At 38.3% G+C, this 19,818-nt stretch overlaps 1 protein-coding gene across 1 annotated transcript in view; it reads right to left on the bottom strand.

Moving 5' to 3' along the window:
- Nucleotides 1-8,615: 8,615 nt before the first annotated feature.
- ABHD10 (abhydrolase domain containing 10, depalmitoylase) overlaps nucleotides 8,616-19,818 on the bottom strand; it is a 14,587-nt gene continuing 3,384 nt past the window's right edge. The window contains 4 exon segments of the mRNA XM_075072678.1: nucleotides 8,616-9,394; nucleotides 12,432-12,569; nucleotides 13,468-13,579; nucleotides 14,695-14,878. Coding sequence (XP_074928779.1) covers nucleotides 9,053-9,394; nucleotides 12,432-12,569; nucleotides 13,468-13,579; nucleotides 14,695-14,878 — 776 coding nt within the window. The 3' untranslated portion in view covers nucleotides 8,616-9,052.

Here is a 19,818-nt window from a genome sequence, read left to right as displayed (position 1 = left end):
AAACTCAAACTATATAGACACAACTATCTATAAAGAACTATGAGGAAGCTAGGGAAGTGGAGATCAGCGAAGCCATGCTCCACAGTTCTAACAACCATCACGGATGGTAAGAAGTAACTGAAGGGCCTTTGGGTCGGCAGGGGTATATATCCGGTGCCATAACTTGCGCCACTCCAGGGGGTGACCCAGCCAACCCATCGAGTGTTGCTAGGGTAAAAATCTTCCGGCGATCGTCCATGCAGCGCGTGCACACCTAACTGGAATCGATATGAGCAAGCACTCGAAGAACCACCTATGGCACACGTGCCACAGGCGGCACGTGAGCTGATTTTCGGTGGCAGTCACGCTGCCCGAGTCCGGGCCACCGGTCCGGGGGGGCTCTGCATTTTAATTTAGTTTTAAATGAAACTTCTTAAACATTTTAAAAACATTATTTACTTTACATACAACAATAGTTTAGTTATATATCATAGACTTATAGCAGGGGTAGGCAACCTATGGCACGTGTGCCGAAGGCGGCCCACGAGCTGATTTTAAGTGGCACTCACACTGCCCAGTGCCTGGCCACTGGTCTTGGGTGCTCTGCATTTTAATTTAATTTTAAATGAACCTTCTTAAACATTTTAAAAACTTTATTTACTTTATATACAACAATAGTTTAGATATATATTATAGACTTATAGAAAGAGACCGTCTAAAAACATTAAAATGTATTACTGGCACGTGAAGCCTTAAATTATACTAAATAAATGAAGACTCAGCACACCACTTCTGAAAGGTTGCCAACCACTGATCTAGTCTGATCTCAGCCCAGGAATTATACAGCTCAGCAATTTCACACATTTGTCTGACGAAATGGGTATTCACCCACGAAAGCTTATGCTCCAATACATCTGTTAGTCTATAAGGTGCCACAGGACTCATCATCACTTTTTACAGATCCAGACTAACACAGCTACACCTCTGATACTTGACAATTTCACCCAGTAATTCCAGCATCAAGCCAGTAACTTCAGGTTAAACTAGAGCATCCTTTTTTCAAAGATAACCAAGTCTTGATTTAATTTCTTCAAGTAGAGGAGAAACCCCCGCTTTCCTAGTTATGTTGTTCCAATGGCTAATTACCTTCGCTGTTAAAAACGTCCAGCTTTTAGGCTGAAGTTATCTAGCTGCTAGCAACTGGATATTGTTATGTCTTTGTCTGTTTCATTAAAGAGCCTTTTACTATCAGAAGTCTTGTCCCCAGGCAGGTAGTTATAGTCCATGATCAAGTCAACTCAACTTTATCTTGGATAAACTAATTAAACTGAGCTTCTTTACAGTGAGAAACTAAGGCTGATTTTCCAGACCTCAAATCATTCTTGCAGCTCTTTTCTGAACCCTTTATACTTTATCAACAGCCTTTTTGAAGTGTTGACACCAGAACTGGACATAATATTCGAGTAATAGTCTCACACATAGTATATTGTGTTCAGTGGTCTAACATATCTGATTACAGAAAATTACTGGACAGTTCTGATGTTGCTGGCTGTGATGTCATTTGAATTGTTTTTAAAGAGATGTGTTTTTATAATGAATATGTCATGTATTTTAATCAATCCTCTGGCAGTATGCAAATGTATTCAACAAAGACAGAAAAGAAGAAGTTGGTTGGCTGATTTGTGACATTACATTTCAGCTAGGGAAGTTACCATATTCCCCATGAGCAGAGCAAAGAGTGTGACACAAGAAGAGAATGGTAGAGCAGCACTTACGTACAATCCTGGGCTGGGCTCCAAGCTGGTTGTATTAGTTTAAATATGTACACAGCCAATGGAGAGCTCATGAACAAACAAGTCACTTCACCTGCCTATGATGTGACTCACATGTCACATTACTATTAGACAACTTACACACTCCATTTTGGAAGGTTAACCTAAAATTTAACGCTGGACAGAAGGAACAACGGACAAAGTTTTGTCTGAATCATAGAATGTTTCTATTTCCGTTGGAAACCACATAGCACTTTGTGCTTTCAACTCAAAAGGAGTGGAAATTTTGGGTGTTACAGCTTAATTTTCAGTCTAACCCTAACACTGATGGGATGCTAGCTAAAACCTCAAACAATAGCTGTCAAAGGTAAATCTAGACAGTAAAGTCAGGGTGAGAATATGCCTATTCTATAATTTAAAGCATTAAACTATCTAGGTTCCCCATCCAAGACTTTAACTGAAGTACCCAGACACTTAGGCCTACTCCACTCTATGCATTATAATTAATTTGTTAAATCATCCATAGCATGCACTGGTCCCTAATTCTACCATCCTTCCAGCATACTATATCAGAAAAGTATGAGGGCTTGCAGTCACTACCGCCTTCACAACTATAAAAATGAATTTCCTTCTTTAATGCATATTTACCCAAGTTATATTATAACTGTTCGTTACTACTGCTTTCCGTTAACTGTTAGGTGTGCCATTCCACCTGCAGTGTATGATCAACAATAGCAGGCTATTAGCTTAGCAAAACACATACAGTCCTTCATGGAGGGTATACACTCCACTGTTCTCCACACTGAATGATAGGTGGGGATGACAGATAATAAAAATGGTTAGGGATCAGTCCTCAGTGACCAGGATGTGGGCACTCAGGCCAAGTAGTTAGAGCAGGCATCAAAAGCCAGGAATCGGAAGCCCAGGCTCAGAACTGCACTGAGAGACCAGACACCAGAGGCAAGGACCAGAGCTGATGTCAGAGGCCAGTGAAATCTTCACTATTGGGATAACTCAACCTAATTTATGCTGCTCCAACTACTTGAATAACGTAGCTGGAGACGATGTGGCTTAAGTCAACTTACCCCAGTATCTTCACTGCTTCGACAGGAGATGCTCTCCAGGTGACTTCCGTTACTCTTCGTGGGGAGCTGGAGTACTGGGGTCGACCAGAGAACACTCTTACATTGATTTAGCGGGTCTTCACTAGACCCGCTAAAATCAACACCCGCCACATCAATTGTGGCAGCATCAATCTCCCCAGTAGTGAAGACAAGCCCCTATTAGTTTCTACAACATACACATTATAGTTTAATCAAAATCAGCAAGGTTCCCCAGCTGAGTTTCTCTGTCAAAGTCCAGAGCTCCTTTGTGTTGTTGGGACACCATTCTTAGCTCAGATAAATCTGCAGTGAAGTCAATTATCAATGAGCCCAGTAAACCTAATAAAAAATGCCAGAAGCTGAGGACATTTGAAAAAGCAGCACTTTAAACCTGGAGACCCAAATGGTAACATTTAAGATGACCAACATTGATTTTGAAGGAGACTAAGGGTAATCACCTGGATCGATTGGTCTTCAGCTGTTGTTAAGATTGCGCCGATCACAACACATCCACCATTCTTCTCGCATTCTTGCCTTTTTTCTCTATGTTCATCCAAAACATTTAACAATGTCATCTGCCCATCTTCTTGAAGGCCGACCAGGTGGTATTTTCTTTTCTTGCAGGTACCACTCAGTAATGACTGTGGTCCACCTATTGTTCATGAACTGTGCTATGTGGCCCACCCATTGTATCTTATTATATCTGCTTTCCACCACAGTATCTTTCACACTGCTGCGTTCTCTAATTTCATCTGGGATACGATCCAGAAGGGAAATTCCCAACATAGCTCATTCCATTGTCCTTTCAGCTACTGACAGCCACTGTTCTTCTCTCTTCGTCAGTGCCCACGTTTCACTGCCATGCAGCATGGCTGGCAGCACTGTTGAATTGAAGATATTTGTATGGGTGGTCTTGTTGATTTTTCTTTTGAGGACATCTTTGATGGAGTTAAATACACACCATCCTGTCTGAATCCTTTGTGAGAGTTCTCTGTTCATGCCTTGGTGCATATTAACTTTTTGGCCCAAATATACATACTGTTCCACTTCTTCAGTTTCTTCTCCTGTTACCCGTTATTTGGGCTTTTTGTAAGACGTCTGATCACATGTATTTTGTTTTGCAATGGTTCATTTTCAGACCAACCTGACTGCTTTTCCTGTTGAGTCTTCGTAGCATGCTCTGCAGTTGGTTGGTGCTTTTGGCAATTAGTATGAGGTCAGCCACAAATCTGAGCTGAAATAATCGTTCTCCATTTATATTAACACCACTCCTCCAATTGATCTTGTTCATAACCATTTCAAGGCAGGCATTAAAGTTTTGGTGAAATTGTATCTCCTTGCTTTATGCCTTTCTTGATTGGGATGCGAAGGGGAGTAATGTCTGTTGTACATCTGGTATTCGCTTCCTTCAACGAATTGATGTACTGCGTATTAATGCCCTGATCTGTGAGCGCCTTTAATATTGCATTGAACTCAATGCTATCAAAGGCCTTTTCATAGCTGACGAAAGCAATGCACAGTGGGAGTTTGTATTCCCTCGCTCTTTCTAGGAGCTGATTAAGGGTAAATATATGGTCGATCGTGCTGAAATTTCTTCGAAACCCTTCCTGCTCTCTCAGCTGTTGTTCATCGAGACTCTGCAACAGTTGGTTCGTTATCACCTTCGTAAAGAGTTTATAGATATAAGAGAGCAGGCATATAGGGCGATAGTTCTTAAGATAAGAAAGGTAATGAAATTCTTGAAATTTTCTTCGGAAAGAAACTGATTCTACTCAGACAGTTAAGTAATTATAAGCATTTTCACTAGAAATACAGGGAATAAATTTGATCTAAATCCTCTGTATGTTCTAGATACATGAAATTGGTTGTGGTCTAAATATTCATTACTGGAGTTTTAAAACACTTCACCTGCAAACAGCAAATTCAAATCCAGCCCAGAGTAATGGCACCTAAATGTAGATATTCTGATGACTGCAAAGTGAATTTTTTGCTTTCAGTCTATTTTCTATTGAATAAGCATACACATTTCAAAAACTCACTACCCCAAGCAACAGTAAGTTGTAACATTGCTCGCCGGAGGACGAAGTCCAAGGATTGAGTGGGAAACAGGATGACTCCTCATTTCACTTTGAATATCAGATGTGTGATAAAACGTGAAACCCTGAACATTTTTCAATAGGCCACAAAGCCAATTTGAAACTTTAAGTGATCCCTGGATCATTAATTATACTTAGACTAAGGAAACTTTGAATGCTTCATATAACAGAATGTGAGAGGAAGCAGAGATATGTGGGTTACTGTCTGAAAAATGAGATTAACAAGTACAAAGGCTGTTGATTTAAATTCTATGTGCAGATTTAAGTATATTAGATTTCTTGTACAGCAAACTGGATCCAATTAATATGCTACATGCTCTTAAATTATACTTTGCATCTGGCAACAAATGGGACAGGGAGACTAATATAAAGAAATGATGTAGTACAAATTGTGATCATTATGAAAGCAGCTGACTTTTGTTTGACAGAGAGAATAGGAAGGTAATCGATACCTACAATAGGTCAAATAATGATTTTTTTTTTTAAATCACTGACATCGGTTATTTTTTAAACATAAAATGCATGAGTGTCAGCACACAATATTTCTACAAAGGTAGCAAAAATAATTTATTTAGGCAGGTGGTCATTAAAAATATTCATTGTCTAGGTGATTATGTAAAGGAAGATGGAGAACAGATGCCACAGCTAAGTATCCCATGGGATACAGAGACATTACTCAGTGAGATTAGAATCACACCAGAATATGTGAGTGGTAAACTTCACGGTAAAACAGGGCATCCATCCAAGCCAAGTTTGAAGAACCTATTGAAACACATCATTATTAGCGGCTTGTAAATCTCTCTGGTATCAGGAATCCTTCAGTAGGCAGCTTCTCTCCACAGTAACTTTTTTCCTTTAGGCATCCCACCATTATTTTCAATAGGATAGCCTTAGCTGGAGTATCAAACATAAATAAGGTGCCAGCTTTTTCTCCACCATGTCCTCCCATGCTACTTTAACCCATCTATGCATGTGCAACTGTGGAATGTAACCTATCATTTAAACCAGCCTCTGTACCAGATAGCTAGAGGATAGCTAATATAACAACTCCAATTTGTTTTTTAAAAGGGTCCTCAGGCAATTTTGGCAATTACAGATCAGTAAGCCTTGTTTCAGTAGTAGGCAAACTGGTTGAAACTTTAATAAAGAGCAGAATTATCAGACACATAGCTGAACATGATTTGTTGGAAGAGTCCAGATGGATTCTGTAAGGTGAAAAAATCATGCCTCATCAATCTATTAGAATTCTTTGAGGAGGTCAAACAAACATGTGGACAAGAATGATCCACTGAGTATAGTGTACTTGGACTTTCAGAAAGCCTTTAACCAGCTCCCTCACCATAGGCTCTTAACCCAAGTAGGTAGTGATAAGAGAGAAGATCTTCTAATGGATCAATAACTGGTCGAAAGATGAGAAACAAAGGATACGAATAAATGCTTAGTTTTCACAGTGAAGAGAAATAAATGGTGGTGTCCCCCAGGAATCTATATTGGGACCAGTGCTGTTCAACATATTCATACGTTGAATGGAAAAAGGAGTAAACAGTGAGGTGGCAACGTTTGCAGACAACACAGAATTACTTGATAATTAAGTCCAAAGCAAAGTGCAAGGAGTTACAAACGGATCTCACAAAATTGGATTAAAAAATGGCAGCTGAAATTTAATGTTGATGAATGTGAAGTAATGCGCATGAAAATCATCATCCCAATTATACCTACAAAATGATGGGGTCTAAATTAGCTATTACCATTCAAGAAAGCCATCTTGGAGGCTTCATGGATAGTTCTGTGAAAACATTCACTCAATGTGCAGCAGCAGTCAAACAAGCTAACAATGTTAGGAAACATTTGGAATGGGATGAATAAGATGACAGTAACTATCATGCCATTCTATAAAACCATGGTACAACCACTCCAGGAATACTGCATGCAGTTCTGGTCACCCCATCTCAAAAAAGGGTACGGAGAAGGGCAACAAAAACAGTTAGGCATATGAAATAACTTCCATATGAGGAAAGATTAAAGACTGGGGCTGTTCAACTTGGATAAAAGATGGCCAAGGTGGGATAAGATAGAGGTCTATAAAACCATGAAAATCATGGAGTAAAAAGATGCATGCATCCTAACTTCTTTTTATTTATTTCATCTCTCCTCCTCAATTTTGAAACCTACGAGGCTTGTATTATTTTGTATACTGCTGGGAACATGCACACAAACCCCACTTCAAAAAAAAGTCATTCAGAAGTCCCTATATCCTTGCTAAAGTAATAGTAAAACCTCCATATGTTAAAAATGTTAGGGGCTTGATAATCATGTGAAATTCTCCTGAATAACTTGCCCCTATAGTGGCTTGAGTCTCAGTTTACCATAATGGAGCAGTTTACCATTTGAATTAAATGAAATCAGTAAATGCCAAATGATTTTGCTTATGATTGAGATGCAACATTGCTCAAGTTTGATATCAATTCCAGGTTCCCATCTAGATATGCTCATCTTGCAATTCATACACATAGACAAGGGTTCATTTCTGGATGAGTAACTAAGCAACATTTGAAACTTAATCCACACATGATCCAGATACTGAGTGATTTATATTCTCAGTAGATACATCAGACTGCCCACCTTTTTGTTTCAGTTGTAAATTGTTCAGGTTTGCTTAGGTTTGCTGTCTATTGAGTTGACTTGGTTACTAATTAAGTGTTCCATTCAAAGGCAAAAATGAGTCAACCATGGCCCCTCTTCCCTTTTCATTTTTAAACACACATGCTAAGGTACCTTCCACCCCTCTGTAACAAGAAATCAATAGGGAGAAACCCAGATAAACCAAAGTATGGTCAATATGGTTACCTCACCCAGGGCAAATGCATCCAGCTGTCTTTTCTACTAGTGTTCCCACAACTGTAATACTATGGAAAGGTAGTTACAGCTAAATAAAAACCATTCCTAGAATGGATGTATGTCCCATTTACAAGTATGGCTAAGTCACAGATTTGTTGCAGAAAAGTCAAAGTATCATGAACAGAGACAGCTGAACTGACTGGTAGAGTAGGTTTTCATGCAAATAACCAATTCTACAAATAGGAAGCTCCACAAATGTTGAAAAGTATTATTTCCTGATATGCCAAGATCAAGTAAGGCATATAGCTTTTTAAAGAAGTGTTATTGTGTATGTAAGTTTTTGCATGACATTAGGGAGGGATGTTGGGCAGTCCTGCTTCCTTGCTTCACTCTGCCTTAATAGGATTAAATATATTCACTAACGCAGAAATATCTAAATCTTGCAATGTCAGTGACCTACAACTCTTATAGAATACGATGGTAGAGATAAACCTTCGGACCCTAGAACAATGACCATGTGATTACTTTTCATCTGGTATAATGAGCTTAGAAAGACATCTGTAGAACCAAAGTTTCAGTTTTTAGTTATTCTGAGCAACTCAAAAATCAGGCTTGCTCATCACTATCCCAGGCACAAAGGACTCTAAGATACTGTGCAGTTGTTTTATGGCTTAATATCAGTACTAAAACTCCATTTTATATTTGAAGCCAGCTTTATTATGCTGCATTTTCCCCCATTCTATTTCTAGGGGCATTTAACTGAACATTTCAGGTACATATTTGGGGTGGGAAGGCTCCCACACAAGTTTCAGAACTCAGAAATGGAATAATGTTAAAGCAAAGCACAATATTTATTTTAGAATGTCAAAAGGAATTAAAAATTAAGTTGTACTGTACAGTTCTAATAGTAGCAAAAAATTAACCATTGGCACAAATGTAAGAAAGGTAAACATGTTTCAGTACAAAATAGTGTAGGAAACTTTTGAAAAAAGTCACAGGAAATCAAGGTGGGGGAAAATATTTCAACAAACAGCAGCATTTTCTTCACATTTTCTACCATTTGTGCAAATGCAGCATTAAGAAAACACCTTTATTTACAAAACAGAGGTAAGGAGATAGAAGTTAAAGCTCCACTTCCTTTCTTTCGTGACCTTTGCATCCTTCCAGATTCAGCAGTGTTCCATTGCCATAAAAAAAGTGAGGTTTTAGTTAATCACAGAAGAGATCTGAGTGTTAAGCTCATGCATTAGTGCTAACATGCAACTCACGCTAGGGTTGTCAGCTTGTCAATTAAATCATCAACAGTGTACACAAGAAGTTTCATGTCATCCTTCTCATTCATTCGGTGCTGACCAACTTTGCGGAGGATCACATCCACATCTGTGCTGACAACATCATCTGCAATTTGCATGGATACCTGCCACGGAACATCTTCATCCTTCATGCCATGGATAAGTTTTATAGGGCAGGTTATAGGAATAGGATTGCTCAACAGACAGTGGTTTTCTGCTTCTTTAATGAACTCATATGACAAACAATAAAACCCTTCTTCATTGTGTTTTGTTGGCAGCTTCCATTCACCCTTTTCTTCTATTTCTTTTTGGACCTGTTTAGAAAAGAAAAAGAATATTCCAGACAAATGTGATTCACTCTTATTAAACAAGGCAACCAGACTCCTTAACTCTGTTTTTTGCACATTACTAAGAGCAAACAAACAAAAAAAAACCCCCAAACTCTTACAAACGTATCCTTACCAGTTGAGGTCAGGAGGAGTAAAAGAGGTGTATTTGACCCATTCCTGTAACCCCCCAGACATCTGCAGGAGGAAAACACCCACAATGAGCCTCAGAAGCTGATCTGTACGTCCCTCCCATAAACTTCAGCTATTTAGGGCTCTCACACAGCAGGCCTCTCAGCCACGACCCAGCCAAAAGAGTCAGCAGCCCCCCTACAACCCACAACTGGTTTTAGTCCTTGTGAAGTCAACCAAGGCTCTGAAGAGTTCAGTAACTGTCCATGAGTAAAAGACTCATGGGGAATAGAGGTTTTTTACTCATTGGCCTCCAAAGGCTTGCCATGAGCTCTCTCCCCTATCACACCTCAGGAGGTCCACACAAAGAGAAAGGTGGAAATATTACCTGATCTGCTTTCCCCCAGCCAAAGACCCCTGTGCCCTCCAATCTCAACTGACTTCCCTCAAGTCTCCAGAGGCTCAGGGCTTCATTCCTTTGGACCTCACAAAGAAGTCACCAAGGAAGGGGACCTGATGAAAGCAGGGGGGCTACCAGTGGGAGGAAGAAGGAGATGATTTGAGGCCTTTCCCCCCTCCTGGGGAAATTCTTTGAGCATGCAGGAGTTAAGGCTCACAAAAAGAAACATATTTAGGAAGCCCATCAGAACCAAACCTTCCCACCCCAAAGCTTTTTGGTGGACATTCCCTCTCTTCATTCTTGAGATCAGGCTATAATATAAGGTATCGCTAGCAAGAACCAAAAAGCTATTACACTACAGTTCGGCACACAGGTGAACACTTCAATAATTAATGTATCAAATTTGGAGCCCAAATCCAGTTCATCTCAAATTATGCAGAAAAATCCTACCTCAATCCCAGATCTAACCTACCAAATTTAAGTCAGGTTCAAATGAAAGTTAATTTGCAACCTTAACAATAGTTGTCACAACTGCATCTGTATTCCCACTCTATGGTCCAGCAAGGACACCCGTTTTAGGCTCCCAGACCCTCAGCTGTTACCTCTTCTGTTGAGAGACTATATCTCTCTTGCTCCTGACTGGGGTATTTCCAGGCTGCACAGCTCCCTGCCACACTGTGAATTCCCCAGAAAGTCAGACTACTTAAAACAGGTCTGCGTCTCTGCTTTGCTTTCTCAGAGGCTATAAAAAGTGTAATTGCCACTGTTACAAGTTACCAGACAGCTTTTTCCTCAATAGGCACATTTACTCTTAAGATGAAAGCATTACAGAAGACCTATTAAAACAATAAAACATACATGCAGGCTAATATGCGTACCAGAGATTACCTCCAACTCCAAGGAGGGCTCTGGTAAGCCACCAGTCTTTAAAACCTCACCAGAGGGTGTGTGGTTTCAAGTTCATACAAGCTTTTACTCGGAACAGGCACCCATAGGCATACACCTTTCTTTCACTTGGGTCTTCAGAGACCACAAATAGGTAATCAGTCAGACAATGGTTCTCCCCTCAGGGCATAGTTTCAAAAAGGTTGGGATGGGAACCTGCATTCACCTCCCTCCAGGTACTTCCTAGCAAACCCATTTAACTTGGTTTGTCCCAAAAGTTCCTTTTTGTCTGGCATATAGTCTGAAATAGTCCTTTAAAGCGCATTACACTTCTCCAGGGTTTACACTGGCCTCATCTCTTCCCCAAGAGATGTCACATACAATCCCAAAATAATACATCAACTTTGCATTCATGACACAAAGGATTCCAAAGCTATTTCAACTTAACGCAGCAAGATCTTCCACAGATATGGCAGTTTCCTGCCATATCTGTCACAGTAGTGTTGGTATATGAAGTTACTTTCCAGCCTTTGACATATAATAGTTACATTTACCTCCCTCTTTCCCTCCCCAACTCTTTGCTCAATCATCTTGCCTGTCATTCAGACCCATATCCCAGAAGTCATTTGATTCAGATTTCTCTCTAGGTTCTCAGTCAGGCTCTCCCTTTAGATCTTTTCTGCACAACACCTTTAAAAAAACACCTTCTTATCCATCCATGAAGCTAAGCCTTATCCAAGCCCTAATCATCTCACATCTCACTTACTGCACCATCATATCCTTTGGACCTGACAAATGCCATTTTGCCCCATTCATATCCATTCAGAATGCTTCTTCAAATATCATTTTCTTAGTCTGCTGCTTTGACCACATCACCACTCTTTTCCCATGCACCTGCCCAGTTCCCTTTTCTCTATCTTATCAAATATAAGCTACTTGTCTTCACTGTTTATCCCCACCCTACCTATCATCTCTCATTCACTACTGAAATGTCAATTCCTGCCTGTGATCAGTCCATGTTACCAGCCTCAAAGGGCCACTTGTTAAATTTTCAAACCAACATCTTTTTGCTTTCTCCTATGCTGCTCCTCATATATGGGAGGTGCTCCTGGTAAAAAGCGCAAAGCTACCTACCTCTTATCCCCTTTCATAACCCTCCTCAAAACTCTTTGCCATGATGCCTATAAAATCCTGACAACAGTGAGACTGCTGGTGTGTGTGATGTGACCACTGCCTATTATGCTGACCAATACTGTCTTTGTACTCCACTCATCTGTATCTATCTGATGTCTCTTTTTCTTATACTTAGATTTTAAGTTGCTTGGGGCAGGTATCATCTTTTTGTTTTGTGCTTCTACTGTGCCTAACACAATGAGTCCCTGGTTCACAATTAAGGCTCCTATATACGGTGGTTGTAAGAAGTCTTCACTTTATCAAATTCTGACAATTTCACAGAAATTTCACATTTTGCAGGCTGTTAACTCAACGTCAACTCTTACAGTTTATTTAACCATAAGACACACAATGAAAAATTTTAATAAAGGGATTTCACACCAGTAAGTTTTCAAAATTTGCAAACACAGAACATTAAAAGCCGTTAGCACTTACCTCAAGGGCAAGTTGTTTAAAAGTTGTTACAAGATAGTCTGCAGCTGCAGCTACTCCAACTAAAGCGGCCACCTTTTCTGGACGAGCTATTGCTGCATGAAGCATCAGCCATCCACCTAAGCTGGATCCCACTAGAATCTTAAAATAAGATTTGAAAAGCAAAACACACAAAATTATTTTTAATCTAAACTACCAATTTACTTTTTTTTTTTTTTTAAATCAAAATATTTTCAGTTTTGTTTAGCTACTTAAACCTGGGGCATAATCCTGCTGCCCTTACTCAGCAGAACTGCTGTCATTTCCAATGGGAATTTTGCCTGAGTAAGCATCACAAGTTCTGGCATTTAACTACTGTTTTTTGTTCAGTGGGGCAGGCTATTGCTTTCTCAGACTGACCCACTGTAAACAAAATGAGAACTGAAATGTAGGTGAGAATCAAGTACTTTTATTTTTTTATTTTTCCAGCTGTGGAAGTGCTTTAACATTTGATGTTTCTTTCTTTAAAGAAATGGCTCATTAATAAAAAAAGGCAAAACACACAAAACAAGTTTTAACACATTACAATAGTTCTAATATTCACTCTGAGCTATATTAAAAGTAATTACTTAGTAGAACTTCCTCTCATTAATTTAAACTGAGCTGTATGTAGTATTTGAAAGCATCCATTGCCATGGTATCTATGCAATGGACAGCTTAACACTGACTTTTTGACTTTATTCTGTTTTGAACTAAAATGATTTCTCCCCAAGTTGTTTCATTACCTAATCTACTTTATTTTCCATTTAGGGTTGTTCTACAATGTTATTTCCATTGCTATTAGCTTGTTGATCAGCACCATCATCCCTGTGTAAGGTACTTCGTGACTGATACATTTTTGTTCCATTTGAAACAACTCAAACTGGAAATGAGTACAAAGGTAGCTCTTTTCTTTTTTTTACAGAAGACCATTCACAAAGACCATTAAACTGTATTTCTGGCTATATAATGCTTTAACTTGGGAGAACAGCTTATGCTATATTTAAAAATAAAATATAACCTGTGGTCCATCTGTGAGTTCATCTAGTACAGACAAAACATCCTTCCTCCACTTTCCAACCGTACACTCTTGAAGATTACCATCTGAACTTCCACATCCTGTATAATCAAATCTGCAAGTTAACAGTCAAGATAAAATTTTAATATTACTTATAAAACAAACTGCATCAGGCAGTCCCTACACAGAACAGGAACAATACTCTTCACTGTTAATCAGAATTAAAAACAATTGCAATAAAGACAACATACCTCATAATAATGGAGGTTTGCAGAAATTTCAGTTAAGAGAGAAAGTTACTCTCGGATATCAAATCATATATATTGGGATTTGGGAGCATGAGACAACTAGGAGATGCAGTGCACTCATGCACTAATTAGCTTTTTAAATCTGCAAAACCAAATTTAACTCAGACATATGGACAGGACTGTCCTTGAAGAACGAGACAAAGACCTACCTGATTTTTTCATTTTTAGATTTTCCAAGTCAAGAGTCTCCTTCATATAATATACATGGTTCATAAATGTGTTGTCAAGCACTGAGACTGTACATTCTTATTATATTCTGTACCTTCTTAAATAATGTTTCATCTGTACTATGCAATTCATTTCACAAGGTATACTCCTTTAAACCCACTCAAGATGCTTGACCAATAGACATTAATCTGCATTCATAAGAGTTAGCAGTTGAGTCATCACAAATAGCATTCTATAAGAGAGTTAAAACAAGAACTTTGTCCTAAGGCCCAAATCCAGAGGCTCCAAGCAGGAGTCCAACACGGTGCCCCTTGCAGGATGGAATTTAAGCATACAGTAACTATTTAATTTATATGTATTAACCATAATATAAGTGAAGATTTCCCACTTCAGAGATTTTTCATTTTTATGCTGATAATCTTACTATTTCATGAAGCATATCACTCAAATTAGAAAAGAGATCATTACAATTTCAATGAGTCATGCAAGTGTGTTGAAAAATTAATTTTACTGATTTAAATAACCTCTGCACAGAAAAGATGAACATCTCTCAGATACGGATTGACGGTGACACCATCACAAGAGGCAGACATTATCTCTTATATTGCATGCTTTCAATTAGATGTCAAAATCTAACAGACTGAAGCGGAGGAGGAATTTTCAGCATCTCTGACGTATTTTCACAGAATTCCTCATTCCTGGCAGCCATACTATAATTCATGCTAGTTTCTCTAACCAATCTTCTTGACTGTACCTTACAAAGGCATGACCGAGAGATTTGCAGAAGTCCTGGAGTGCAAGTGCTTTCTGTCCATTCATATCTGAATTAAGGCCTGGGAGGAAGACAACACCTGGGTTCTTGCCTTTTATCTTATTATACGCTAGATTTGGACGATCAGGTCGACTAAGGAAACTGACTGATGACTTCTGTCTGCAAGCTTTAAAAACACAAGAAAAGACATTTTACAAAGAAAATCATCATCAGCAATACTTAAGTACTTGGGGTAAGATACCAAAAAACATTAAAAATCACCTTGCAACAAAATATTTTAGTTTAAGTAAAATACTCAGTCCCAACAGAGTTTTGCAATTATGTTCAATACTATCTATTAGGACAATTTCAAATCTTCTGGGACCACACAGCTAAGCAAAATGATATTCAAGTCATGAAATACTAACAGTTTCACTCTGTAATCAGAAGCATTGTTTTTACAGGGTTTGCACACAACTGAACGTTACTGAATCTTGATTGGTTACTAATTTCATATTTCCTCAATAATTTTAGTGATCTGGTTAGTTTAAAGTTATTTATTTGTGCTTCCTTATTATTTGCCTCTCTGCTATTTCATAGTAGTATGTTTTTCAAAATTAATCTTAAGAAGAAAAGTTATTATTTACATGGTAACACAGGTGTGAAACAAATTACAATGAAAGGCACCAATCCTCTATAGAGAACTACAAACCCAGCCCATCTCCTGCCCAGAGTCTCACTGTAATCAGTGTTAAACAGAATGGGGATAGGTTGGGAGGAAGTGAGAACAATGAAACAAGCTTTGGTTTTTCCATCATAAGAAAATCAATACATGGAAGTAACATTACTGTACTGAGAGCCCAACAGAAATTCAATAAATAAAAGGTTATTCAAACTTTACTGCAGTGATGCAACTAACATCACTGCAGTAATGCCAACTTAGTCTGGAGACTATTGCTAGTTATTTTGTTTCTTTTCAATTGTTACTTCAATATTAATGGGGCAATCAGAAATTTGTATGTTAAAACAGTTTTTTTCAAGACTCACAATTTCATCCTAAATTGCTGCTACTTATACGGTTTCAACAACATGTATCAACAAGGAAAAAATCTAGACACATTTCTCTCTTTTTTCAGCTTACTAATAAAGAAATTCTAGAAGTCTTAGAATTTCACCCACTGGAGTCTTTGAACAGATGTTCTTAAGTTGCCCAACTAAAAAACAAACAAACAAAAAAACTCCCCACACTTAGAATTGACACTTGTACACCTACAAATGACAGGAAGACCAGCAGGGACAGGCAACCTTTGGCACACGGCTCACCAGGGTATGCCCCCTGGCGGGCCGGGCCGGTTTGTTTACCTGCCGCGTCTGCAGGTTCGGCCAATCGCAGCTCCCACTGGCTGTGGTTCACCACTCCAGGCCGATGGAAGCTGAGGGAAGTGGCGGCCAGCACATCCCTCATCCTGCGCCAAGACTGGCATGCCGAAGGTTGCCGATCCCTGGTGTACAGACACTACTGTTTGAAACAAACAGGCTTGAGACTGGATACCAGTGGGTTTTCATTGCTGAGTACAGCTCCTGTAAAATGTCATTTTCTAAATTTCCTATTCAGTTCTTCATCTGCATAACATGGGCTTCTATAGCAATAAAACAAGAAACTGAAGGTGTGAAATTCTAGCGTCTGAAAACAAGACATGGAATCTCTTTTACAGATGGGTAAATATTTTTTTAATTTTTTTTTTTTTAGTTTAAATTAAATACAAATTCATTTTTTAAAAAATAAAGTTATTTAAAAATAAATCTGAAATTAACAACATATATTAAGGCCTAAACTTATTACAATATCATAAAACCATTTAAATTAAATACAATAAGTTGTATTAAGCAGCACATATTTGCTGTGAAGTTTTAAAAAAAGTCAAACCACTGAACTGATGAGAGTCACTGGCTAAGCACCTAGAATCAGTTCATTGAAGGGCTAAACCAGCTTCTGACAGCAGTAGCCTCTTCTGCCACAGTAGAGACAATATGTTCTTCATTTCAATATATTCAATTAGTTCAGTTCAATGACTAGTTCCTTCAGAGTTAAAACTCTCTCTCTCTCAAAACCAGGAACTGAAAAAAAACAGCAACGCTTGTTTTCCTCTTTCAAACTATGCATAAAATTAATTGTAGATCTTATTCTCTTACTAATTTTAAAATCTTGAAGGACATGTGGAGACCTGAAACAATAAGTTTAATTCACCAAGTTTCAATAACACTTGCTTTGCTTAATAAACATATTCATTTTAAATTAAAACATGTTTTGATACTTTGTGATAAAATTTTTTCTTATCCAGCAAATTTTATAGTAGTTTTATTTGATTAAATTGTAAAATATCTTTGTGTATTTTAATTGATTTTTTATCCAATACAGCTTTACTCAAATCATAAGTGAAAAGATAATCATCTAGTAAATAAGAAATACATCGTTCATCATTTTCTAATATCATAAAGCTAAAAATTAACAAGTTCTATATAACTGCTTAAATGAGCGCATATAGATAGTGTGTCCTTGTGGTCAGCAAAAAATATCAAGTTCAGTAAAATGGATACATTTAGGTGCAAATCTATGTGTTTAATGGTTATCAACCCAATGGAGACACTATCTAGTTATTATGCCAATACTAAAATGACAGTCACCTGTCTAGGTCATTTGCATTATTGATACAACGAAGATTTCCTGCATCATTTCCCCCCACTGGGGCTTTTGATAGTGGCAGGTCTGCTTTGTGTGATCAGAAACCAAGTTTGGCAAACCTTTTCTGTCATTCTGAACTTATCAATGGCCAGAAAAAACGCTTGCTATGTATTAATAGTCCTACTTTTCAAGCTAGGTCCTTGAAGTGGAGGGGTTTTATTTCAGTCAATGTGTATTATAACCTCATGCCTCTTCTTCTGGTTCCTTAAATGAATTGAGCATTTTCAATACTGGTCATTTTTCACATTCTCCTTTGTAATTTTAATATTCTGAGTCAATAAAGAACAAAAAATTCAGATCCTTGGACTCCTTGGGAGCTTTAAATTTTAAGTAGAGATAGTCAAGCACCTCATTTCGAATCCTTAAACCATTCTAGAATCAACAATGAGTTGCTTGTAATTGACAATTCCATCTCAGGGCACCTTGGCTAAGTTATTTAAGTTAACTGTATCTAACTGAAATAACTGTTCAATTACGTACAAATGCTGACACACATGATAATTCTGAATTAAAAAAAACTATACTCCTTTACTAGCAATACTGTAATTAGACAACTAGCCTTTGAAAAGCAAGTTCAAGTACATTTCTTGCTGTACAAGAACTTCAAAGACTGAAATCCATCACTTATTTAAGAAGTTACAACAGCAGTTTTTTCTAGATTTAATTTCAAAATTAATAAAATGAAGCTCAGAAAAGCTTCAATGAAAAGACAGAATTGCCATATGGGCTTTCTAAAAACTAAAATCCTTTATCATAAAAATATTTCAGTATAAAGGGCTGGCTTTATATTAGAGAAAAATACCCAAGTAGTACAAATTCACCCTAGCACCCAATGTTGAGAGATAGCACAGATGTACCAGTAAGTAAACAACAGTATGCTCCCATGAACTCACTATCATTAGGCAATTTTAGTAAGTTGACAGATTTGCTGATTCAAAATGACATGATTATTTTTGGTGAAAATTTTACCAGAGTAATTACACACACAAAGGCAAAGTTAGTTTCTGGAGATACTGAAGAGTATGCACCACAAACATCCTAAAAATATTTTGAAGTCACTGTCATACTTACAGGAATCAACTTCTGGTCAAACAATTTTAAACTCAGACTGAGGCCAGTCTTCCCCATAAAGTCTCTTAATATAGTAATTATTTTAATAACAATAAAACAGTATTTTCAAGAGTCCCACTGCAGCTGGATAAAGCATCAAGTAATACTGTAGAAGGTATTTCAATAAGCTTTTCTGTTTAGCAGAAAGAATCAATCCCGAACACAACAAGGAAAGTAACTGATTGAGCTGCTGTTTAGAGGATGATCAAGTTACCAGTTAAATATAGAAGGCTTATGATTAATAGGGAAGAGAAAATTTCAACAGAGATTTAAAGCCAAATTTTCATGTCCTGTTCACTCAAAAGTGAGTGGAAACAAAAAACAAACAAAAAAACCCATCGATTTTTAAGTTCAAGAAATGCATTCTAATAAAGGGAAAGCTCCCTAGGCCACAAGAACAGGTGTATTCTAAAGGCAGCAGATTTACTCCTGATGGGAGAAGCTTCCTGTGTAGCTCTAACCCCTTCTGGTTATTACTGGACATGGCAATGTTGAGTGAAATGGGGTTGTAGCATGGAGACTAAATGCAGTTGCAAGAAACTCAAGGGTCCCTGCTCCAAAATTGTGATAAATCATGGACTAAACATTGTGTCTAGATATTACAACAAAAATCATAGATCATAGAATATCAGGGTTGGAAGGGACCTCAGGAGGTCATTTAGTTCAACTCCCTGCTCAAAGCAGGGCCAATCCCCAGACAGATTTTTGTCCCAGATCCGTAAATGGCCCCTTCAAGGATTAAACTCACAATCCTGGGTTTATCAGGCCAATGCTCAAATCACTAAGCTATGAAAAAAAGCAACAAAACAGTTAAGAACTGGGATCTGGTTTTGATACCATTTTATTGAACCATAATGACTCCATTACTAGGTATCCCAACCCTATATAATGGGAAGAACAGTTACTTTTCAGTAACTGCTGAAATATTGACACAAAGAAACTGGTTCAGGACTGAGCTTAACCCATAAAAGCAAGGAAAAACACGGTTACTCACCTTTGTAACTGTTGTTCTTCGAGATGTGTTGCTCATATCCATTCCAGTAGGTGTACGTGCCGTGCGTGCACGCTCGTCGGAAGACTTTTACCCTAGCAACTCCAGCGGGCCGGCAGGTCGCCCCCTAGAGTGGCGTCGCCATGGCGGGTAATATATACCCCTGCTGGCCCGCCCGCTCCTCAGTTCCTTCTTGCCAGCTACTCCGACAGTGGGGAAGGAGGGCGGGTGTGGAATGGATATGAGCAACACATCTCGAAGAACAACGGTTACAAAGGTGAGT

The sequence above is a fragment of the Chelonoidis abingdonii genome, chromosome 1 (assembly GCF_003597395.2).
Source record: "Chelonoidis abingdonii isolate Lonesome George chromosome 1, CheloAbing_2.0, whole genome shotgun sequence".
NCBI lineage: Eukaryota > Metazoa > Chordata > Testudines > Testudinidae > Chelonoidis > Chelonoidis abingdonii.
The sequence above is the reverse complement of the archived record's forward strand: the minus strand, read 5'-3'. Positions and strand labels throughout refer to the sequence as shown.